The sequence below is a fragment of the Aspergillus undulatus genome (genome assembly GCF_047715775.1).
Source record: "Aspergillus undulatus strain CBS 261.88 unplaced genomic scaffold BDV17scaffold_6, whole genome shotgun sequence".
Classification (NCBI taxonomy): Eukaryota; Fungi; Ascomycota; class Eurotiomycetes; order Eurotiales; family Aspergillaceae; genus Aspergillus; species Aspergillus undulatus.
This window is the reverse complement of record NW_027396610.1, coordinates 111,986-133,495: the sequence shown is the minus strand read 5'-3', so window position 1 is coordinate 133,495 and position 21,510 is coordinate 111,986. Positions and strand designations below refer to the sequence as shown.

Sequence of the window (21,510 nt, the reverse complement as noted above, 5' to 3'; positions counted from 1 at the left end):
GCTTCGACCTTGGACAGACTGTCCTTTAGGGCTGGCTTGATTGAAGGCTCCGCAGCTGGTGCACCACTAAACCTGTTAGCCGAATTGGTTTTGCTTAGATGTGCCCCAAGGATGCTGTCATAGTCAACATCCGCAGTCATGTCGGAGATCCGGCTACTCGGATGCTTTGACTCTTCGAGAATGGACTTCGTGGCCGCTTCGTCTGAGTCTGCATCAAGCGATTTGTGAGATGAAGGCATTGGGACCTCCTTCTGGTCTGCTCCGAGTATCGGGTGGTCATCAACATCGACTCTCGTGTGAGAGATCGGCTTGTTCATACCCTTAGGCGCCTCCGCCTCTATTTCGGATCTGATGCTCAACCTTCTAGAGTCATAGGCGGCCCGGATGTCGCTGGCACGCAAATAGTCAAGGTTGTCGTTGCTATTATCCGGTCTGGCCCGCGACTGAGTCCCATCGGAGTTTGTGGACGCAAGACCTTCTTTATTGCGTCTGGATAGGAATCCCGCGCGCTCAAGGTCGTCCTTCGACTTGCGATGCTTAGACGCTGACGTTTTGGGATCGGCTTGGTTATGTTGTTGAACGCTTCGGCTTGGCTGATCGGCGCCATCTTGGGACACGGCAGTAGAACTAGCATCTTCTGGTTGTGCTTGGGATACGATACGACTCTCAATCTGGGAAGACTCGGCTTGAATTGCGTTCTGTGATATTCCGAGCGCCTCAAGTATCTCATGAAAGCCTTGCTTAGCCGACGGAGGATTGGAGGGCCGACCCTGAGAGGCATCTGTAGACTGGAAGGCATCCTCAGCCAGCTTTGGGGACTCAATCGTGTCAGACTTGCTGTCAGGGGCCTTTTGGGCGGACGAGGAAGTGGAAGTTTGATCGTGAGAGGTAGCCATAGACCAAGATTCTTTCTCTGTCAGTCCTGGGGACTCGAATGTCGTTGGCATACCGTTGTTGGAACGGTTGTCATTCTCCTGTTTCAAGGGCTCCTGTAGCTTGGAATCACTCTTCTTTCTTCGCGATACAAGCTCAGGCTTAGATTTAGATTCCACTGAATTGGAATGACTTGTGTGGCGCACTTTGTCATCATCAGGGAGAATCTTGGACTCGGGCCGATTTGGAGCCATACGCCCACTGATAGGATCAAATTGGAGTCCACGCCTCGCTTTTTCTAAGCTCCACGGATCTTGGTTGTTGTGGACCTTGACATTCTCACGCTTTGGCTTTTCCTTTTTACCACCTGAAGTATCTCGAGTCTCCCCCTTCGCACTCACCGTTGTAGCAGTGGTGTCCAATGTGCCCTTTGTATCTGTATCGGTACCCTTCATTGACTTCGGCGCATCCTTATCAAGACCCAAAAACGACCGACAGAACGAGGTAAACCCATTCTCAAGCTTGAACGTAGACCCCAGCCCAAACGGATCTAATCTTCTGCCAAAAACAACCTCATATGGGTCCCGCTCTACCTCTCTCTTAATCCATTGTATATGTTTCCTCGCGCGATCTTCGAAAAAGCCGCCATCATCGTACCGTTTCCTGTGCCTTGCGCTGTGTCCTGCGCTGTGTTTGGACCTGGGAAACTCAGACTTTGAGCTGGCGCTACTGCTACTCCAAGCCCATCCGGGATCAGAGAAGCCCCAGCCGCTCTCTGGGCTGCGCCATGAGCTGCGGTAGGTAATGTGCTGATTCGGATCTCGATCCCGCCGGGTGGGTCTCCGTATGGGCTGGTGGTCGTTGAGCAGGATGCGGATATGGCGTTTATATAAGTCGTGGTTATTATGATGTCTTTGATGAGAGCAGCCCCATAGGCTGCGTGTCTGAGATGGATGACATATGCGCTGATGTCGAATGTAGCTTCTTGGTAATCTGCGTATGCTTTTTATGGATAATGTCGTGACGTGAGCCATAGCTGCGGTGATGTCGAGAGGAATGAGTACGACTAGGGCCTACGGCGACCGGCCGCTCAATCACATCGAATATCCTTGACAGACCACAGGGCTTCAGCTCAGGACAATAAAGAAGATAGGATAGGAAGTAGTAGAGAGTACTAAGAATCCAAGAGTACTTGGAGCTATCGCGGATGATGCGGAGACGCCGGAGACTAGGACCGGGAGCTTATCGGCAGTGCGGGGTCACCTGCCCTGTGGTATGAGTGCCTGAGTCATTCACTAGAAGAAAAAGATCATGATCTATATAGCCATTATTCGTCAAGTCTATAAATCTGTTCGCTCAAATCTCTAGAGTCGAAACACCCGTATCATCAAAACCGCCAGGTGCCGGATCATATGTAATGAAGTTGGTCCAGAACTTCAAGCCTTCAATGCCCTCCTCTCTGCAGAAGATGCCCTTATCTTCTGCCATTTCCAATTCCTCAGCTGCAACTCCCACACTCCAGCCAAAGCGCTGCGCTGCCTCCTGGGCTGTAACTGGGCGTCCGAAAAGGCGCCAGTCCCAGGGAACAGGATCCGGAGGTGGACTCCGGCGGAGATCGGCCATCCAGTCCTGAAGCTGTCGGAGGGTCTTTTCGTCGCTCCAATCATACCGTTGGACCACCAATAAGCCGCTCTTGAACCGACGAAGGCGAACAGGTAACTTGAACTTTTCCCAAAGTTCGGCCGCTCTTTGAAAGTCTGAAGGACTTACGAGCTCAACCCCGTTCCGAGAGCGATTGAACACTGCCCAGAGGTCAATGAGACTCATAATACCACCTTCTTTCTTGAGGACCCCTTTCCGATCGTCGGTGAGATATTCGGCCAGGTTTCGAGACAGCTCGGAGAGATATAGATTTCCCGCGCTAGATCCAAGCATATCTTTCGTGGTGATCATCCCTAGAGCAGCAGCAGATTCAGAAAGGACCGCACTGGTTTCCGCAGAAGTCTCATCGCTGGCCATTCCCGATTCTTTAGCGAGTGTCTCGGCAAGTGCTACAATTTGTTTTGCAGAAGCCATGAGCGCCTCGAGATCCTCAAAAGCGTTCCCAATCACGAGTTCGTTGTTTTTGCGAGCTTCAAGTCCTCTTCGTTCCAGACCAGCGATCCCAACTCCAGGTGACCGAGTCTGGCCATTGGCATTGGTTTGAATACCCGTCAAATCCGGCGAGGATGCCGGCTTCGCTTGCGATGGTTGCTGTGGCGCCGGAGGAGCATCGTAGAGTAGCCACTTTCTCTGAATCAATGCACCCTTGAGCCTGTCGAGGAAAATCTTTTCACCCCCTTGGCGAAAAGACAACTTTATGTGATCGCTAATGTTCGTATTCCGTATGTTGCCCTCCTCGAAAATCGGCGCCGGAGAGTCCGACCTGTCCGGATTACCGGAGGCTCCAAGAGAGTTCGCATTCAACAAAGAGGCGCCGCATATCTCACATTCAAGGAGGGACGGATGGTTCAGGAATGTACATCGTGGACACATCACCGAGCCATCGCCATTCAATGCCTTTGTGTGTCCATTCTCAGACGTGGATTCTCGCCCAATCTGAGGCGACGTAGGGGTTGTCGCAGGGCTTTCCCGACTCGCCGCCGCCGCCGTTATAGCAGCCTTTAAAATAGTCGTAAAAGGAGGCTTTATCCCACAAGCGAGACAAGGTGGGATCGGAGTAGAATGAGTTGCCGTGGAGGGGTCGAAATTGGACGGCACTGGGTTCGAGAACGAGCATATAGGGCAAACCCAAGTCGCGTTCACAGGTTTCGGTGGAGGTGGTGCATAACTCGGCGCCGATGTTTGAGAGAGAGGTGATTGTGTACCTGCTAACTGTGTCCTTAACGGCAGCGACCGCGACGGACTTGCACTCGAGCCTCGAGGGCCGTCCGCGTTCTTCGGAGGCTTGGGGTGTATGATGATCTTCGGGGAGGATTTCCAGAATCCTGCCTGAGTCGGATAAGTAACGAACTGCAGGTCGAGGCAGAATACATATTACCTGGTATTCAGCTCTGTCGATCTCTTTCAGGTCAATGCCGACAGAGTATTTCCGCGGCTCGTCGACGGCGACGTAGCAAACTCGGTGCGACGTGAGGTATGCATGGCCGTTTTGGTAGTTGGCGACCTTGTATTTGCTGTACAGTTGGACACATAAGGTCAGCCGATGTATCCCAAGTAGCTCATATTGCGATAAAGACAAGCAGATTGATTGCAAGGCAGCAGCAGCAGTTACTCGTATCCCACTTACCCTTCGTATAACCCCACCGCATCCTGGACGAAGAGTAGGGTCTCATCTGGCAGCAGTAAAGGACGGAGCGCGGTTGTTAAATCCAGAGCCTTGAAAAACATCTAGGAGACCCAGCCGGCATTTCTGCGCCCTTTGAAATCCGGAATCAGAAACAAAAGGAGAGGAAAGGTTGAGGCCTTGGTCGTGTCGTGGTTGTGACCGTCTTGGCTGACATAAGAATGTTGGAGAGTCGCTGCCTTCCTGATTGGGAATAGCCTCTACAAGCCCATCAACTACTCTCTACATATCTTCTTCTTGACTCCTTCGTCACAACAGCGCTTTCATTCATCCAAAGTCTACGTTGAAGCCGGGCTACGATCTCTTTGTATGATGATTTTGGACCACGGCCAGATTGTACAATCAATCAAGCAGGCCTGCCAGGCAACATATTCTATACCGGACAACCCGTCTGCACGCAATCATCTCAGTGCGAGATGTTGGGGGCATTAAAAGGCAAGACAGCAGGAGAGAGCTTTAAACCACCTATAGGCCCAATGTTTTGCAGCTCGTTACTCCATCGAAACCGTTTCTCCATCTATCCACAACAGGCCAATTCTTTGCATAGGGCGCTGCACTTGGATTGGCACTGGTCTTGGTATTCTTCCGAGAGACCCGGCTCGTGGAGCTTCACTTCGTGGCTTGTCAAAGTCATGGAAGATGCTGGAGTTGCGACCTCTGGCTGCACCGTGACTGAGTGAATACCATATGACGCATGGAAGCACTCCCTGATGGTTGTTGCCAGCTGCGAGAACTCAGACACTGAGTGGTCTGATATAGCGATATGGACGGATGCGAGGACCTTATGCTGACTGAGACGCCAGATATGCAGCTCATGGACAGCCAGAACGCCGGGAATCTGAAAATCCTTAGATAAAGGCCATGGAGCAAGACTCGAGTACAATACCTGTTCAAGATCACGTTGCACATCCGCTGGGTCGAATCCGTCGGGGGCACTTTCGAGTAATATAAGGCCAGATTGCCGGACTGAAAGCGTCAGTCTTTTCTTTGCGCCGCGAACACATGATTTGCTTACTTAGTGGAAGAGCAGATAGAAGGATCATGGCAGCAATTCCCATGCTGGTGGCAGGGTCAGCATAATACCTCGCCTCATAATGAGTCAGCCATATAACCAGTGCTGCAACCATCACTCCGAGATTATTCGCAGCATCGCCGAGCACATGGAGCATGACGCCCATCATGCCCAAATCGTGACCGCCATGAACGGGCGCTTCCTTGAGCTCCGGATGCTTGTGGTCATGATGCTAAAACGTCCTTGTTATTGATATCCTTTGATCTCTGTATGATGCGTTCATACCTTGGCTTTATTTCCCATCTCACGCTGCTGCTCGAGGTCAATTGGCCCTTGGGACTTTACCTCCTCCCCTGAGTCGTGACTATAACCATGGCCATGATGATCATGATGATGTTCTGAAAGTATTAGAACTATGAGCGTCATACTTGCGAGGCAATTTACCGTGGAGAAACGAGGCACATATGATGTTCAAACCCAACCCAATCGACCCGATAATAAACATGAGCTTGGGATTTTCAACATCTGGTGCATGTGAGCAGACGAACCCTAGTCAGACTGTGCCAACTCACGGTGCAACGTGATGAAGCGCTCAATTGATTGCAAGAAGATACTCAGTCCCAGGGCAAATAGCAGGCTTCCGTTGAAAAACGCGCCGAGCACTGTCGCTCGCTGCCAGCCGAAGGAAAGCTCCTTGGGTGAGCTATCGGCAGTCGAGACCTAGCAACTACTGCTTAGCATCCTTTTTGCAGCAATGGCCCATGTCCGATAGGAGATTGCCTACCTTGAGGGCTGCAAAGGCAACAATAAAGCCGATCAAATCATTGAGCTAAGCTTATCAGCAAAATTCTCGGCCATGTTGATCCCACTCACATAATGGAACGCGTCCGCCACCAAGGCCAGTGAATGGGTATAGAAGCCAACTACAGCGACTCAGCGAATTCCAGGAAATGGGAAATGTGCCTCAATTGGGAGCAAGAATGCCTACCGGAAATTTCTGTCAAAAAGAAGGCGGCCGATATTCCAATGGCCGCCATAAGCCGGCGAGACCGCGAAATCTCGAGCTTCATTGCCCTAGTTGTGTCGAATGCTCACATTCACGAATGAAACAATCAGCGCTGGGGTATTGTCCTCGATTTGATCCAGAAAAGGGCCGTTGCCGCCTAGCCACTTGCTTTGTCCCTCGTCATGGGCTTCGCTCATTGATGTAAGGGGAATTTCACTGCCTTGGCTGTACGACTCAGGGAATGTGGGGATGATGAAGGCGATGTTTGAAGGGATACTATCCGGGCCCCGCGAGCACGCATACCAACATTCGGCGAGGCAGCAGTACATGAGGACTACATGCTTGGAACCAATTAAACTGGAGAGGAACTGGCTGTGTACCTGGTTTGACACAGCAATCGGCTTATGCATTGCGTCTTGCTGACTCGTCATTCGGTGTCTTTGCTCCTATGTTCCTGGCAATATGCCGGCCAGATCATAATGAATCTGGATCATAAGGCAGCACTAGTCACCCTTCTTCGCTGAGAGACTGGAAATAAGAGATGTCGTTCCTCGGGCGCTTTCTCAACACCTCGAGCAACTGCCACCCCCAACCTCCTGCCAGCCTTCCTGAGTCGTCGATGATGCACCATTTGAATCACCCCCTTTCCTGTCTGACCTTGCAGCTGCTCGGTAGCTTTTCCGCAATATAATAAGCTACATACACCTTTCTGTCTTGCTACTTTTAAGACGAGCATTGGGGCAGGTGGTAGGTTCCTAAAGGGGAAGAGGCATAACCACACGTGGTCCCGCACCTTAAGGCTGAGAATGAGATATCCCTGGGGGAATGAATGGAACAAAAGTTCGCTCTACGCGCCATATGCCTGGGTTGGTGCTATTTTCTCGCTTGAATCCGGTGGCTTCTTTCAGTTGTTTTCTGATTTCTGATTTCGCGGCAACTTGCATCAAGCTAGATCTTCAGAATCCCGAAGAAGATGCTCATGACCTGGTATCCACCAGAGCAACCGTAAAGGCCTGCAGGGCTGAACAATCCATCGACGACGATAAACGTGACAGTAAGCGGGGATAGCAGCGCAGATAATCGCTCCTGGCTCCTGGTATTCGACAACGCTGATGTTCTCAGTTGCCTTGCCGACTACATACACCCCTTATAATGGAAACGGTTCCCCATCCTTATCACAAGCCTCCGGGATCATTTTGCAGAAATTAGTTCTCTTCTCAACCGGGTCCGTGATAAATAGCGCTGCTTGGAGTCCTTGCCTACCGGGGACACAACCAGTGCTCATTGCAGATTCACCGAGGGCTAGAAGAAACCGCCGTCATGTGAGACAAGCAGAAAGCCTCCTCCATGAAAGTTGCTCCTCAGCATGACAGCCTCCCTCTAGCCATAATGCCGGCTTCGCTCGCAGACGACGGGCAAGCGACTTGGCAGTGAACGGCGTTGGATTCGAGAGCGCCCGCTACGAGCTGCGAGGCAAGTCTATCATCAAGGTAACCATATATGTGTATATATCTATCAATGTATATACAAGATAAACAAAACAAAACCAGACCAGAAGATGTGTATCGAGCCATGCCATGCCGTCCGCACTAAGACAAAAATCACTCACCCGACGAGCACTTGCAAAACAACTCACTTAGAGGTAGGCATAGGCAAAAGGCAAAAGACAACCAACCCTATAGGCAGAGTAGGTCACCAGTGACAGGATTACATATTATCCTCACTCCACCGACTCCTCGCCTTGAGATAAGCCTCATGCTCCTTCTTGCCCCCCTCAGAGCCCCCCTTTACGCCAACATCCAACCCCCTCTCAACCCACTCCCGACTTCCCATCTCAGACAACCGACTCAACGCCCGCGCAAACGCAAACCGCTCTTCATCACCGCTGAATATACTACTTGACTTTAGAGCCGCCATGGAGAGGCCCAGATCGTCCATCATCATGCGCATGGAATCAGAGAGGTCGGTGTGTTCCTGCCCGTTTTCGTCGAGGGAGGTTTTCACTTCGGATTCGGAGATGAAGAGGGTTGTCAACGGGGTTGCGGTTGTTAGGACGAGTTTTGCCTGGGAATGGACAAATTAGTTATATTTCATGGATGGGAGGGGAGGGTAAGGGGAAGGGTTTGAAAGGGGTTGGGACATACCCGACTCTCATAAACCGCATCAATAAACGTAATAAACCTTCTCGCAAGATCACGCTGATGCAGCGTCATCCCCGGAACATCCGTAACAATAAATGCCTCGTAGTTCCTAACAAGCTCCAGGTAATCCGCGGCCCCCGTCGCAGCGCCAATAAGCTGCTTGAAGCTGAACTTAGCGGCTTTCCCGCTAGCCAGGGGCACATTGATCTTTCGACCCCAGACTTCTTGCGTTGCCGGGTGCGGGGGGTCATTTATGGGATCCCCTAAAAAGTCGAACCATTTCTGGGCGTGCTGATCCGCTTGGGGGCCTAGAGGGTGGTGGTAGACGCCTGATGGAGGGCGGGGGATCTTGCGGTAGTCTGTTGGTGAATTGAGATTTATGACGTCGAGTTGGGTCTTCAGGAGGGTGATGCAGGGGATGAAGGATTCGCGCTGGATGCCGTTTAGGTAGAGGTCGTTTGGGTGGCGGTTTGATGTTGTGACTAGGACGACGCCGTGGGACATGAGGTGTTCTAGGAGTCTTCGGAGGATCATGGCGTCTGCGACGTCTGTGCATTGGAATTCGTCGAAGCAGAGGACGCTTGAGCCCTCAGCGATTTCGGACGCGACGAGGGGGAGCGCGTCGAAGTCGTTTCCGAAGCGCATTTTCACGACGTGGAGTCGTTTATGGACGTCTTGCATAAAGTTGTGGAAGTGGATTCGGTTCTTTGATGTGATGTTTGGCGGGAGCGTTTCGTAGAATAAATCCATGAGCATCGTCTTCCCGCATCCGACATCACCATACATGTATAGACCCTTCGGCAGGTCCTCCGGTATGGAACCCTCCTGCTTCGCAGGCGTCTTGGAGAACAGCGAGCCGAAAAACGACTTCTTCGGTGCGGCGTCTAGCGACTCGATGCTGGGGCGCACGACGGGCGGGGCTTTGTAGGATTTCAGCCGCTCGTAGAGATCTTGGAGCTGCTCAATGATCTCTTTACCCGTAATATTAGCACTGACCTTAGTAAATCGAACAATAAGCGAACAACTCACGCCGCTGATACGGGTCATCCCTCAACCTCCCCGCCTCAACCCGCGCATCATACTCCGCCAACGGACCGCCACCAGGTGTTTTCCCAGACAGCGCCGGAGCCGCACCCTCTGCAGCGGCAGCCGCAACAGTCGCCCACCTCCGGGATCCACAATCCTGATTCACTGAGATTCCATTCCACCGACCATATCCTCCCCGGGCTGATGTCGACCGGTAAGCCGGACCACGGCGCACATGCAGGTTCCTCCGACAGCCAGCGACGAATGTCGGGTTTGGCGTGCGGAGGGCAGGATGTGCGAGCGCTTGCCGGTTCAGCGCCGCGCAGAGCCTGGCGGGTGCGGAGGGAGTGCTCATTGAATCTAATCTCTGGAAAAGATCGCGAAGATATTCAGGTTTGGTCGGTATTGTGAGCGCATGCAGGCTATGCTCGTAACTCCTAACAGCGTCCTGTCCTGGACTCTTGGTTCTAATCTCGTTCCACTAGCCCGGCCAGACGTGATGCGGCGAAAACGCGGGGGCGGAAGAACGTTTGTCGCGGGTATATTTCCGACAAGCGGGGTGTCGAGTAATGTACAGGGGTATAGTAAAGAAGTCTATGGGAAGAAACAAGAAACGCTAAGATCCAGAAAAAGTGCAGCGCAGCGTCAGCGTTCAGGTATTTCGCGAATCTGGAAACGAGAAACCCAAGAGGGCATCGTTGCCGAGGGGGAGAGAGAGGGTCATGTGACTCGGGATTCGGCAGTCAGATCTGGCTCCGAGTCGGACTTGTTAGGGACAAATTAGAAAGGACCATGGTTCTACGCCAGGTATTATTTAGCCTGTCTCTTGAGTTGCACAAGGAATAAGGTACTCTGAGCTAAATCTGTGTATATGCAGGCTAAATTTTATGTACAGATGACTCGCAGGTCCGGATAACTTTGAAACCATGAATATGAAGAAAAGGGTATGAGAGCAGCAAAAAACATAAACAATACGGAGAAACAAAAACAATATACATAACATAATCGCATCAACGTTTCAGACGTCTCAATCTTGACATCTTTGATATCCATCAACCTCGTAATTTTAGCAAAGCTCGTGAGGCTGGTGGCCAAAGCCAATGACAGTTCCTGAACGCCAGGACATCCTGAAGAAAGACCCAAACAGACAAGGACACACGGACAAAAGAGAAGAGGTCGAGCGGGCTGAAATGAGTAGACTCAAACATAGAAGATGGTAGCGAGAGGTAGGGGCAGGTGAAGTGGTAAGAGGGGAAGCGAGGTAACAAACATGAACAGGAATTCTATCATAAACAGAACAGAATCTATGCAAGTCCGACATAAAGGGTAAGTTTGGAGTTTCGTTGAATAGCGGTGTCGAGATCGCCGTCGCTGATAAGATCGACATAGGTACCAGACGGCTCGTCCTTGTATTGCACCACGATCTCCTCGTTAATTTTCAGGCGGTCTCTGAGCTTTTCTTTGAGTTGCTGCACATTAATATCGGCAGGTACTCGAATGGCGATCAGGTCGTCTTGGAAGAAGACCTTGACTTTTAGGGCGCCCCCACTTGAGGTTGAGACTTGCGTGAGCGAACTCTGCTGTCGAATCATGGGCGGCTTTCCGTTGGGGATAGAGTTCGATGGTTGCGATCGGTGGTGAGAGTGTGAGTGCGAGTTTCGCTCTGAAGGCGCGTTTTGCTGCTGCGAGGATTGCCTCGACGCGGCGGGAGATAGTTCCTGTCCGGACGAGTGCTGCGAGCCGCCTGAGAACCGAGCATCCTCTCCGAAGGCACTGGGATCAATCTCAAAGTCGCCCTGGCGAGGGGCGAAAAGCTGACGGACGAGAGCACATCGGGTGATATGCGGAGGCATAGACAGAAGCTTCTTGATGTATTCATCGAGGTTGTGTCGACGACCGTCAGAGATGGCGTCGGTGACGTGAGCGACTGGGCCGGGCATGAACGGCAATGTGCGAGGCTTGCCTCGGTTGCCAGCTTCCTCCTCGAACTGCGTCAACAGAGCGATTTGGAAATCGTAGAAATCGTGATAGTATCGCGATAATTCCCAGCAGCGACCATCCTCCATCTTGACTTCAATAATGTACCAGTATTTATCATTGTCGAAGCAGTACCGAGGGATCGAGGCAGCAACGGGTGCGACGAGGGGTTGGTGACTCTGGGACGGTTGGTGCTGATGCATGGATTGCTGGGCGATGGATGCCTTGCTCGCGTTGCGGTTGTGATAAGACTACACAAATTATTAGAACCCGCGATGTTCGCAACGAAAGGCATTGACTCACCATTGATTGACCGTTCTGGCTCATGTGGCTCATGTGGTCCGCGCTCTGGCGCACTGACATTCTCTCCATGCCAGATTGAACAGACTGCATCGAGCCAGGTGCCTCGATCTTGCCAAGAGTAATACTGCTGTTCTTATACTCTGCGGTCATTTTTTTCCATTCCTCCACCTTCGGTACACCAGCGCGCCTGACAGCCTCAAGCGGGTCAGTGACGGCCTGGCCACTCGCCATATCGCGAAGCTCAACAAATGAGACGGGAATGAGACCGGGCCCACCGAGGCGACCGATAGGTTTCGCGACAAACCACTCCGGGTTCGACTGGGCGATAACAATAATAGCCTCTCCCGATTTCGCCTCCAATTCATCAGGCCGCTCTGCCTGAAAATCGTACTGGACGATGCCATAAACCATGGCTCCCCCACCGGCTTTGCCCATCATGGATACCCTGGGGAATGCGGGGTGCGATTGATAAGATTTCGAGGAGCCTGAGCCGAATTCAGAACCTGAAGACGTAGCTCTATCAGCGAAGCCCGAGTCGTGCGGTTGGTTGTTCTTTTTTCCGAGGTCGATGGAGCCGCTGCTGTCGCGTCCGGTTTTGCCGATGACTTCGAAAAAGGTTACGGGAACCAGCCCCCTGGCAGTAGGGATAAGGGGATTGCAAGCTTCGTACCAGTCCGAGTCGTCCTCCCTGCTGATGACGTGGAAGAAATCGCCCTTGCTGAAGGCCAATTCCTGGGTGTTTCCTGGTTCGGGTTGGTAGTCGTAGAGCGCTTTGATGACCTGTACGCGTCGCACGAGAAATGGTCAACACAGGAGGCGGAAAGGAGAGGGGAGATAAGTAAACAATAATTGAGAGAGCGAGAGAGAGCGCAAAGGAGTGACGAGAAAGAAGGGTGAAACAGAGAGGTCAAAAGAGGGAAGAAATAAGAAGCAAAGCGCACGCACCTTCTTTGGAGGCAGAATGGCAACGGCGGATTTGGGGGTGATGGACAAGTGGTGGTGGTGGTGGTGGGGTTTGGGATCTTTCTCCCCTTTCAGAGAGCGTCGGAGAGCCTAAATTTTGTGGTGGAAATTAGTACAAGGCGGTCAACCCGACTCATCGAAGCGCAATCAGAGGGGCAAACGCACCTTCATGATATTATAATTGTTACTGAGACAGAAGAATCAGCGATGGCAGTAAATCAAGTCTCGAGAAGAGTCAAGAACTCGGACTTCCATTCAATATAACCGGTGCGACGTCAGCCACGAGGGCGATAAAAGGAGAGACAACGCAAGAAAGAGAATGTACTCGTCAAAGAAGCAAAGGACTCGGACAAAACAGGCCTGAAAGAAAAACTGGGCTGATGAAAGAGCGTCTGACGGTGGGATGGAAGAGGGAGAGTCGGGAGGAGTGCAGGAGTGAGTGAAAGGAGAGAAAGATGGAAGCAAGCAAGCAAGCAGGCAAGCAATCAGCTGTTCTTTGAGCAAACTGCACTTGGACTGGGAATTTTGTGTTCCAAATGGTTTGGTTGACTGGGTCGCCCTCGTGCGTTGAGTTACCACGGATGCTCTCCCCCGCCTCTGTCACGGTGAGGTCGATGGCCCAGTGTCCCGTCTTCCGAGAGGGGCGTTCCAGGCTGGGAGTGGGAGGGCAGGTCTCAGACTCAGAAAGCAGAACAGATCGGTGGCTGCGAACCAGAGGAGGACCAAAAGGGGTCGTGGGGTTGGAGTCTTGAGAGTTGAAAGGTGGCGGAGGTGCCAGTCGGCTGGGACAGCGATCCTACAGTAGCACCGTCACTAAACTAGCGAGCAAGGGGATGATCATGCAGCGCTGCAGTCTGCACAAGCACAAGCGACCAGCTTGTAATATTAATATCGGGGAAGTTGCTCGTCAGTCTGCAGTTATGGCGTTAGTTGCATGGAGTCGGGCTGATGCTGTGGGTTTGTGCGGCCAATGACAATACCGACCACCTCTAAATCAAATATTTAAAGCTGTCACTGACAATATTTTCATCAAGTCCAAGACTATATGTAACTGAATATGCCGCTAAAACGCTGTGTTCCGCCGGCTCTGTTCCCCGCTGCATCCCATGCTTGTCCACCGAATCCACTCGCATACTGCAAAGTAATAGTAGACTGCTGGTATACGGGGTAGATCTGCTTCTTGGTTCTGACTCACAGACTCAAAAGAGGTTGGGCAGCAGATCCTCCTTCCTCTGCCAGCTTATCAGTGACCATATTCAGCTGGTATCGACTACCTAAACTACAGATTAAGCGCCAGGGCAGCAGCTGCACAGTTCTCTGGCGTGCAGGCGCCAATCGTTCGCCACCAGATCTAATTTTGTACCTTGCCGCACCTTATCATCACCTGATGCCGCCAACCACCAGAGAACCAGCAACCCTTCATCCAGAATACTCGCCATATTCCCGAGGTCTGTCTAATAAAACCCATTATCCCGCCTCCCAAATACAAATCAGAACAAAGCGAGCCACAACAAAAGGGGCTCAACCAGCGGCTGGTACAGTAATGACGGTCCAAGCACGCAATTCATAGATCATTCCATACAAGACTGACATTTGCCATCCATCCTATGGTTCAGCCTCCAAGACCTTCTGTTCCATTCTTTGAGCCTTTTATCTCCCCGCCTCTTACGCTGGGCCAGTGGCTGAAAATTGGTCGGGCGCATGGGCGATCCTGAACCGTGACCCATGAATCATGAACCAGGGGGTTGTGGTTGTGGTTGTGGTTGTGGTTCCTTTCCTTATAGGGTGGTGGCGGGTGCCATGTTTCTGAGGCTGTCAGCAACAATCTTTGGAGTATCTATATAGCATACGTGAATGTAGTACTTTTGTTAGTATAGAATTGACAATGTACTTCTGTCCGAGACCGGTGTTCCAACCCCAAATGCTCAGTATGGCTCGTCTGGACCCGCAATGTTCGAGAACGTGGCTGCGGGTCTGCCCACCTGAGATGTATACTTCTGATACGTTAACGGCTACTACTATACGAGACAAGGCTTTCGGGCTGTGCACCGTGCGGTTGGTAATATTTCGCCTTGATTAATCTGCAGAGTCGTCGAAGAATGTAACTTTTGATTAACTATGTGTATGAAACCGGTGATATGTCCGTCTAACTACCCATCCATGCCAAACTCCAACCAACCGCAAATGAAGAAGAAATGGTGCTGTGCAACTGACGGGGTATACTATCTCCGAGCCTGGGAGAACGAAGGCACAAGCAGTGGAGAACAATGCACACGAACAGAATGGAAAAGAAGAAAAGAAACAAAAGGTGATCTAAAGAGTCGAAGGGCGAAGAGGACGGTCGAGGGCGAAAGGGAAGATGATATCGGGCGAGTTAATGCAAGAGGAATCGAAGAGCAACTGAACTTAGATCTGTCCCTTGATATCAATCACGCGGTGGGCTTCGGCTTTCGACACCTCAAACAGTTGGGCTGCTTTCGCTCCTGTGAGCAGCTTCACGGCTCCATCCTTTTCCAAGAGCATTCCCTCTGAACTGTGGTCCAGGATGAAGCGCGCACTCTGCTCGTCAGACTCGAAGCCCAGCTCTTCGGTGATAAAGCGAATTTTTACGTCTGGCTTGTATCTGTTTGAGGTTAGCGAGTGCTTATTACCAGAGAACGGGAAAACTTACGCTTTACAAATAGCGGAGAGGGCGGACAGTCGCTCGCGGTCCACAAACATGTCCATCAAGTAAGCTCCCATGTTCGGGGTGTCAAGATAGAGTTGGAAGAACCGATGGTAATTGCCAAGGGCCAGCGCAGACCGCACATCCAATGCATGTTTGACGGCTCCACTCTGCTTGTCTGCTGGGGTTAGATCGGCTAGGGCATCGTTCATCGCCGTCCAGTTGCGCGTGTGGATGAAGTAGAGAATGCGATAGGCCTTGAATTCGGTCGGATGACCTCCCAGTTGCTGTGCGTACAGAGCCCTCAGCTGCGTTTGACACTGATTATACTCACCAAGGTCTCCCTTCTCCAGAGCAATACGGGCGTGTATCTCGTAGACACTGACGGTGAATTCGTTCTTGATATGTTGCACTGTCAAATCCTGGCGCAGAGACTTGAACTGGTCACAGATATAGGTATAGTTGTTGTCCTTCTTCCACTTCTTCTTCAGCAGGTCGAGCGTCTTCACCAGGACAGGTAGAGGGCGGACAGTATCCGGGTTCGGCGCCGAAGTCAACCGGAAATAACGCTTCTCCAGATCCTGGCACCTTCCAACAACAGGACCAGTGGGGGCGGGGCTTGGAGATGCACCACGTGAGGATGGCGAAGATCCATATCCTCCTCGGGGGTCCTCAAAACGTTTCTTCCGCATTTCCAAATTAGCTTTTGACTTACTTGAGTTCTTGAAATCTAATCGTTGTCGTTTGTCTGTAGGTGAATAAGTGACTCGGTCTTCAAAGGCATTTGATTTGTTAGTCTGCCTCCACGGCGGGTAGGCGCTTGAATCCGGTTGGTACTCATTTGACTTCCTCTTCCTCGACAGGTCGTCGGCGGCTGCATCACGTTTGGGAGATTGAGCAGCATAAGGTGATCCCCATGTCGAGGCCTCGGGATTAGCCAGAATCTTGGTCTTGTCATTCTGCACCATAACCTGGGGTAGCGGTAATCTTTCCCAGTCAATCTTGTCGAGCGTGTCGGACTGTGCTGCATTCGTTATGACAGACTTCAACTTGGTTTCCATCTCTTCCCTGGTGACGCCGGGAATCTGCTGATCAGGAGCGAAGCACCGTTGTACATACAAGCGGACAGGTTCCGGCCACATCACTCGCTTGCGGCTGGCCGCATCTGCTGTGGTTGTTGGCTGAGAGGGGGCAGGGGTAGTGGAAGTCGAGGCAGGGTTGGCAAGGCTGCGACGCGCTTGAACCGGGATGTATGCTGGTGTAGCTTTTGAAAGTTAGCGTATTTCTTCGAGGTAGGGCATGAGGATAACTCACCATGACTCGAATAAACAGCCGTAGTGGCGGTCGCCGAAGCGGTAGCACGCCACGGCGGCATGCCAGAGCTCATTTTGGCTTTAGCTAAGCAAGAAACAAGACGTGCAAGTGAAAGGAAATGAAAGAGAAAGAGAAGACAAGGAAGGCGACAAAGAGTAGAGAAACGTTGGTAGTAGTAGTATGACCAGAAGGAGACCAGAAGGTGAGACCGGGATGAACTACGATGGTCTGACGAGGGATATTTCGCGAATGATCCGTCTACACTCCAAAGGTGTCAAAGGTCTAGAGCGAGACACGGGGGAGAGAGATAAAGGTACAGTGATCCAGGGGTATGTAGTAGGAAGACGAGTTGACGGTGGAGAGAATCAGGGCATTCGCTTGTGGATGATCTTTTGGGTGGCGGTGGGTTTTAGTGCTGCGTGAGTGGTTGTTCAGTCTGCCGTATACATCACGTGAATCAGGCACTCCTCCATGAAGAGGATGATCAGACTCCAATAACAAAGGCCATATCTCACAGAACAAAAGGTCTTGCTTATGGTTCATGACATTCAATTCATATGTCTACATAACAACATCCATTATCATTGTCCTTGTTCCATCCATCCATCAAACATATCATGGCATATTTCCATCTCAATAAATCAACTGGGAATCTGGGAATCGGGGTAACATAGATCGCGTGAAATAAAAAAACACATAAAAAAAAGGAAACGGTCGTTAGGAGATCACTTCTTCCAGAACATCGCTTTTTGCATTCCCCTCGACATGGCCCACTTTGTCTCGTTGAGCTTGTCCGTCATACTGAAGCCTTTGTTGCCATATGACACGTTCGACTTCGTCCCACCCACTGAGCTAGCAGCGGCACTGGCATTTGCACTGGCAATATTTCCGGCTTCAAACTTCGCTTTACCCTCAACAAGCTTCTGGATCAGGTATAGGACTGCATAGGTAGTCGATCCGATAGCACGAATAATGGCCAACGCCGCCACAGACCACAGGATAATGGCGAGGTAAACGTTTGTACCGTTCGAACCAACGCCATACACTTCGGATACAGCCATTGCGAGAACCACGTTGGCAACCATCCAGACGGAAACCATGTACGTTCGCACTGCACGATAGTAATCTTCCTGCCGCTGGCTCTCGGAAATTCCAGGGTCGGGGACTTCAAGGCGGTCACGAAGGTTGCGAAGCGCAGCGTCGTATCCGCTGTCAATGTCAAGCTGCTCGGACGGCATCTCAACCTCGACAATGGAGCCGTTGATGATACGTGCGGTACCCAGGTCAGTGTTGAGCGAGTTATCACCTTTGGTACCCCAAGTAACATCGTGGGTGTTGCAGAATGCATAACATTGCAGCGTGCAAATGTAGCTGGGCAGCAAGGCGAAATACTGAGCAGATGATGTAAACATATGCCAGGGGTCGAGATAGAGGAACGATGTGAAAAAGTACAGCCCAATTGTGGAAAGCAGAGAGACCACGATGTTGACAAAGAGCGTGTCGCTAATGGTTATAGGAACATCATGTCCCGTCTTTGCCATAAGCTCAAGAACAATCAAGTACAGCGTACAGAATGCTGTGTAAGTCATGACTATACTGTAGACAATCATACTCGAGAGGTAGAGTTTCTTGGCCCTGTAGACTGATTAGCTCCCTTCAAGATCACATAAAACAGCAGACTTACCCTTGTGGCCGATTACCCATGGAGAAAATGAACTGTAGACACATGACCAGAAGGCAGGCATATCTCAGTACGACAAAGATATATTTTCCCATATTGTGACCAAATGGGTCAATCTTCTCATCCGTCAAGGAACCTGCAATGAAGAAGAAGGCCAAGTAGAAGTTCGCCTATCTATATTAGTTCCGATCTCTTCCCCCAGGGAAATGTCAACTTACTAGACCGAAATAGGTGAAGATCAGTTGTAGCAGTTGGTAAACAGACTCAATCTGGAGGAGAACTTTGCGTGGAAGCGAGTGATCGGTTTTCCATAACTGTTTCACGTTGACGATAGAATACACGGCTGCGAAGAAAGCACCGTTCAGCCAACGTCGACGCTGGGAGATGAATTCAGGAATCGAATCTAGTAACCCGTTAGCGAGTTAAGCTTTATCAAAGGCAGTGTATATACCAGGAACGTCGGTCTCTCCAACGGCACTCTTCACGAATCTGAGAACCCATCTCTCTTCCCTCTTAGCTACCAACTCCCAGCAGAGGATACGGTCCTCGGCCAGGTACATATTGGCGGTGAACACATCGGCATCTTTGCCGTGGAGCGTCTCTCCTTTGAAGTATTGATTAAGAGGACCGTTGCCCTCGGCGTCATTTTGCAAGGCGAAGAATCGGTAAGCACTAAGCGCACCAGGTAACACAGTGATATAGCCGAAAACCGACTCCAGGGGCTTATCGAGAATGTTGGACATCTTGTATTCAAAGTTTTGGCTTGCAACCAAAGGGTTCAGAAGACCAAGCATATTCTTTCCCTTGCTTGCCTTGATCTCACCGGCTGCACCCGCGACGTTGGAGTCTTGATCAAATGCCTTCCACAAATGGTACAGAGCAGTGGGCTCCGGCCTTGTACCGACGTCAAGTAGAATACAGATGTTGGGCTGCAAAGACCTGCCGATGGCGTTGAAGAACCAACGATGCGAGTTCAACTTCTTCTGATTGTGTTCCTTCAAGCAGAAAACAACCTGACAAGGCACGATTCCTTTCTCAGCTCCCTTGAACTTGAGGTCGGAATCGAGCGATACTTGGGTCGTATACTCATAGACGTGGGCATTGACTTGCTTTTGGTTGACAATGTTCTTTGCAATGCCTTCTTGGTAGACACCCAGGGCGGCCAAAGCGTTGAGCGTTCGGGGATGCACCTTTTTCCGCCCATCGGCAATGATACAGACCACGATCTTCTTCCAGCCATCCTTACCCCAAGTGCGAGACTTGGATCGCGAACAGAAGTGGCTGATGTTTCGCATGATACCGTGCATAGTGCGAGTAAAGTGGGTTTCGTCCTCGTTGTACATGGTAACACAAATCAACAATTCTGTCTCTCGCATAGTCCTTCCGATCTGCTGGCGAAGTTTATAGCCTCTTTGCAAAAAGTCATCGGGGTCGCAAGTGACGGCGGTATATCGCATATGTGTAAACTCTCGATCGTCTCGGCGGGGCAAAAAGCTGTGCAAGATTGTTGGAATCTTACACTCGAGGATTAGTTCACCGTTGATCAGCTGCACCTCCTTCTTTGCCATCTGCGCATCGCGAACTCCTCGGCGGCCTTGTTTCTCTGGCGCAGGGCCGTAATGAAGGTTAGGATCAACCATTGATTTGGTTTCGTCGTCGTATTCGTCCAGATCAACCTTTTCCAAGTCCCGTTCGTCCGTAATATAAGTGGATTCACTGTTAAACGATTGCACGCTACCTTGGCCTCCATGCCGAGAGTTTATTGTCCTTCCGCCTCCACCAAATGGATCATCGTCACCGTCACCGATGTCAATTCTCGTATCCTGGGTACCGGCACCGGGTTTCGAGAACAGTGGCGCTGGCGGAAGCGGTCGCCTTGGACTCCCTCCGTATCTCGAGCTGGGGGTTCCTGGTCGCGGGCTACCATTGAGATCTGCACGCTCGTACTGTGTGCCAGCCACAGATGGGGGTCGAACCCAGTCCGGCCCGCGAGTAGGGGACCATGGTCGTGTAGGGGAAGCAGGGCGAGAGGAATAATGCATTTCATCTACGCCAGATGCTGTAGGCGGAGGAATCGTGGGCGCATTTCGCAGGCTTGAAGCAGGGCGTGTGAGGGTTTCTTCACGATCGTATTCGTGAGAGTACCGCTCTGGGTATCTGCTTTCGGTCCTGCCGTGTCGAATAGTGTCAGCTCTTGATGGACGAGACGGCATTTTAAACAACATTGTCCAGGGAAAGACGAGGGACGAGCGATAGAAGTCAATACATAATCTCATAGAGGGAATGTCACTGTTGACAGCTCTGGCAAGGGATATAGAGCGGAAATAGGGCAAGATGCCGGATGGAATCATTGGCATGCTATGCCACAGAAGAGTGTAGGGACTTACTGATTATCATCCCCAAATGGATCTCCGTAGCGGTATGCAGAAGCAGATCCCAAATCAGCGCTCAAGTCCGACTCCACTTGCGAACTGGCTGGGAGCAGTCGCATTGTAGCACTTTGGGGAACATCGGCGTCATCGTAGTTTCCGTAGCCGTAAGAGTATGCTGGGGGTTGGTCATCCTGACCGTATGGTATACGGGGTTGACTCATGGTGGTTGCTTCACAGACGGCTTAAAAGGACATGCTCATAAGCTGGGACGCTTGAAGCAGCTGCTCAAAGTCAGGTTTCCGCCTGAGAATTCCTCTGGATATGGATGCAACTCACTGCGGGGAGCGTCGACCTCTCCCAGACAGGGAAGAAATTGGTAAACAATGGGTTATCCGGGGTAATCGTCAAGGATGAAGGTCCAATGTATCGAAGTACTCCAAGTACTGATACTAAATAAAGTCAAATCGAAGCCAGGTTTGATGTCTGCGAGGCGGATAACGCAATCCACAACAGAGAAATCAGACAGCCAGGCGATATATATGTTGAGAACAGCAAGGATACTGCGCGCTCAGCACTTGTCTCAGATGTTTTCGTTCCTTGCTGACGGCGCTTGGAGCGATCGGAAGCTCATCACCATGGAGCTGCGTGGAGGCACTGTCGCCAGGGCAACAGCAGTTTGCGGCGGCGCCGCAGTGGGGCGCAACGGCAAGCGGTGCCTGCATCTCGCTGGTCTGATTTGATTGTCGAGCGTCTGGCCACTCATTTTGGTTCTTTCTCAGGTCGCTGATCTCGATCTTGTTCTTGTGGTTGGGTGTTCATGAACGAGGAGGA

General features: G+C 51.3%; 6 protein-coding genes across 6 annotated transcripts; all 6 read right to left on the bottom strand.

Annotated features, from left to right (window-relative positions):
• Positions 1-2,067: 2,067 nt before the first annotated feature.
• BDV17DRAFT_254182 (ESCRT-II subunit protein VPS36) lies at positions 2,068-4,309 on the bottom strand. The gene is made up of 3 exons (XM_073756733.1): positions 4,163-4,309; positions 3,914-4,049; positions 2,068-3,864 (listed from the first exon to the last, which is right to left on the bottom strand). The coding sequence occupies exons 1-3, from the start codon at positions 4,261-4,263 to the stop codon at positions 2,230-2,232; spliced, it is 1,872 nt and encodes a 623-aa protein (XP_073619149.1). The 5' UTR covers positions 4,264-4,309; the 3' UTR covers positions 2,068-2,229.
• Positions 4,310-4,606: 297 nt separating this feature from the next.
• BDV17DRAFT_194179 (putative di-, tri-valent inorganic cation transporter) lies at positions 4,607-5,894 on the bottom strand. The gene is made up of 4 exons (XM_073755149.1): positions 5,517-5,894; positions 5,235-5,463; positions 5,106-5,185; positions 4,607-5,057 (listed from the first exon to the last, which is right to left on the bottom strand). Exons 1-4 carry the CDS (start codon positions 5,655-5,657, stop codon positions 4,737-4,739), a joined length of 771 nt encoding a protein of 256 aa, XP_073619148.1. The 5' UTR covers positions 5,658-5,894; the 3' UTR covers positions 4,607-4,736.
• Positions 5,895-7,759: 1,865 nt separating this feature from the next.
• On the bottom strand, positions 7,760-10,055 carry BDV17DRAFT_194156 (AFG1 family ATPase). Its single transcript, XM_073755148.1, has 3 exons — positions 9,408-10,055; positions 8,382-9,349; positions 7,760-8,301 (listed from the first exon to the last, which is right to left on the bottom strand). The coding sequence occupies exons 1-3, from the start codon at positions 9,757-9,759 to the stop codon at positions 7,945-7,947; spliced, it is 1,677 nt and encodes a 558-aa protein (XP_073619147.1). The 5' UTR covers positions 9,760-10,055; the 3' UTR covers positions 7,760-7,944.
• A 502-nt stretch (positions 10,056-10,557) lies between these two features.
• BDV17DRAFT_194026 (phosphatidylinositol-3-phosphate-binding protein BEM1) lies at positions 10,558-13,000 on the bottom strand. The gene is made up of 4 exons (XM_073755146.1): positions 12,813-13,000; positions 12,630-12,737; positions 11,685-12,464; positions 10,558-11,632 (listed from the first exon to the last, which is right to left on the bottom strand). The coding sequence occupies exons 1-4, from the start codon at positions 12,816-12,818 to the stop codon at positions 10,709-10,711; spliced, it is 1,818 nt and encodes a 605-aa protein (XP_073619146.1). The 5' UTR covers positions 12,819-13,000; the 3' UTR covers positions 10,558-10,708.
• A 1,606-nt stretch (positions 13,001-14,606) lies between these two features.
• On the bottom strand, positions 14,607-16,973 carry BDV17DRAFT_254162 (SAC3/GANP domain protein). Its single transcript, XM_073756732.1, has 3 exons — positions 16,627-16,973; positions 15,319-16,576; positions 14,607-15,270 (listed from the first exon to the last, which is right to left on the bottom strand). The coding sequence occupies exons 1-3, from the start codon at positions 16,697-16,699 to the stop codon at positions 15,054-15,056; spliced, it is 1,548 nt and encodes a 515-aa protein (XP_073619145.1). The 5' UTR covers positions 16,700-16,973; the 3' UTR covers positions 14,607-15,053.
• Positions 16,974-17,146: 173 nt separating this feature from the next.
• chsB (chitin synthase class II) lies at positions 17,147-21,262 on the bottom strand. Its single transcript, XM_073756731.1, has 6 exons — positions 21,016-21,262; positions 20,695-20,960; positions 18,759-20,476; positions 18,526-18,710; positions 18,311-18,477; positions 17,147-18,261 (listed from the first exon to the last, which is right to left on the bottom strand). Exons 2-6 carry the CDS (start codon positions 20,898-20,900, stop codon positions 17,352-17,354), a joined length of 3,186 nt encoding a protein of 1,061 aa, XP_073619144.1. The 5' UTR covers positions 20,901-20,960; positions 21,016-21,262; the 3' UTR covers positions 17,147-17,351.
• Positions 21,263-21,510: the final 248 nt, after the last annotated feature.

What these genes read in the sequence shown, in the direction of transcription:
- chsB (XM_073756731.1), bottom strand. Translation starts at nt 20,900, where the DNA reads ATGAGTCAACCCCGTATACCATACGGTCAGGATGACCAACCCCCAGCA. An exon ending in CCATTTGGGGATGATAATCA is followed by an intron (nt 20,477 to 20,694) that starts GTAAGTCCCTAC and finishes TCGACACGGCAG; the next exon opens with GACCGAAAGCAGATACCCAG. An exon ending in TGGAGAGACCGACGTTCCTG is followed by an intron (nt 18,711 to 18,758) that starts GTATATACACTG and finishes ACGGGTTACTAG; the next exon opens with ATTCGATTCCTGAATTCATC.
- BDV17DRAFT_254162 (XM_073756732.1), bottom strand. Translation starts at nt 16,699, where the DNA reads ATGAGCTCTGGCATGCCGCCGTGGCGTGCTACCGCTTCGGCGACCGCC. An exon ending in GGCTGTTTATTCGAGTCATG is followed by an intron (nt 16,577 to 16,626) that starts GTGAGTTATCCT and finishes AACTTTCAAAAG; the next exon opens with CTACACCAGCATACATCCCG. An exon ending in CTCTCCGCTATTTGTAAAGC is followed by an intron (nt 15,271 to 15,318) that starts GTAAGTTTTCCC and finishes AACCTCAAACAG; the next exon opens with ATACAAGCCAGACGTAAAAA.
- BDV17DRAFT_194156 (XM_073755148.1), bottom strand. Translation starts at nt 9,759, where the DNA reads ATGAGCACTCCCTCCGCACCCGCCAGGCTCTGCGCGGCGCTGAACCGG. An exon ending in GGATGACCCGTATCAGCGGC is followed by an intron (nt 9,350 to 9,407) that starts GTGAGTTGTTCG and finishes TTACGGGTAAAG; the next exon opens with AGATCATTGAGCAGCTCCAA. An exon ending in ATGCGGTTTATGAGAGTCGG is followed by an intron (nt 8,302 to 8,381) that starts GTATGTCCCAAC and finishes GTCCATTCCCAG; the next exon opens with GCAAAACTCGTCCTAACAAC.
- BDV17DRAFT_194179 (XM_073755149.1), bottom strand. Translation starts at nt 5,657, where the DNA reads ATGACGCTCATAGTTCTAATACTTTCAGAACATCATCATGATCATCAT. An exon ending in AGATGGGAAATAAAGCCAAG is followed by an intron (nt 5,464 to 5,516) that starts GTATGAACGCAT and finishes AGGACGTTTTAG; the next exon opens with CATCATGACCACAAGCATCC. An exon ending in TGCAACGTGATCTTGAACAG is followed by an intron (nt 5,058 to 5,105) that starts GTATTGTACTCG and finishes AAGGATTTTCAG; the next exon opens with ATTCCCGGCGTTCTGGCTGT.
- BDV17DRAFT_254182 (XM_073756733.1), bottom strand. Translation starts at nt 4,263, where the DNA reads ATGTTTTTCAAGGCTCTGGATTTAACAACCGCGCTCCGTCCTTTACTG. An exon ending in GCGGTGGGGTTATACGAAGG is followed by an intron (nt 4,050 to 4,162) that starts GTAAGTGGGATA and finishes CCAACTGTACAG; the next exon opens with CAAATACAAGGTCGCCAACT. An exon ending in TCGACAGAGCTGAATACCAG is followed by an intron (nt 3,865 to 3,913) that starts GTAATATGTATT and finishes TATCCGACTCAG; the next exon opens with GCAGGATTCTGGAAATCCTC.
- BDV17DRAFT_194026 (XM_073755146.1), bottom strand. An exon ending in CCATTCTGCCTCCAAAGAAG is followed by an intron (nt 12,465 to 12,629) that starts GTGCGTGCGCTT and finishes CGACGCGTACAG; the next exon opens with GTCATCAAAGCGCTCTACGA. An exon ending in GCCAGAACGGTCAATCAATG is followed by an intron (nt 11,633 to 11,684) that starts GTGAGTCAATGC and finishes TAATTTGTGTAG; the next exon opens with TCTTATCACAACCGCAACGC.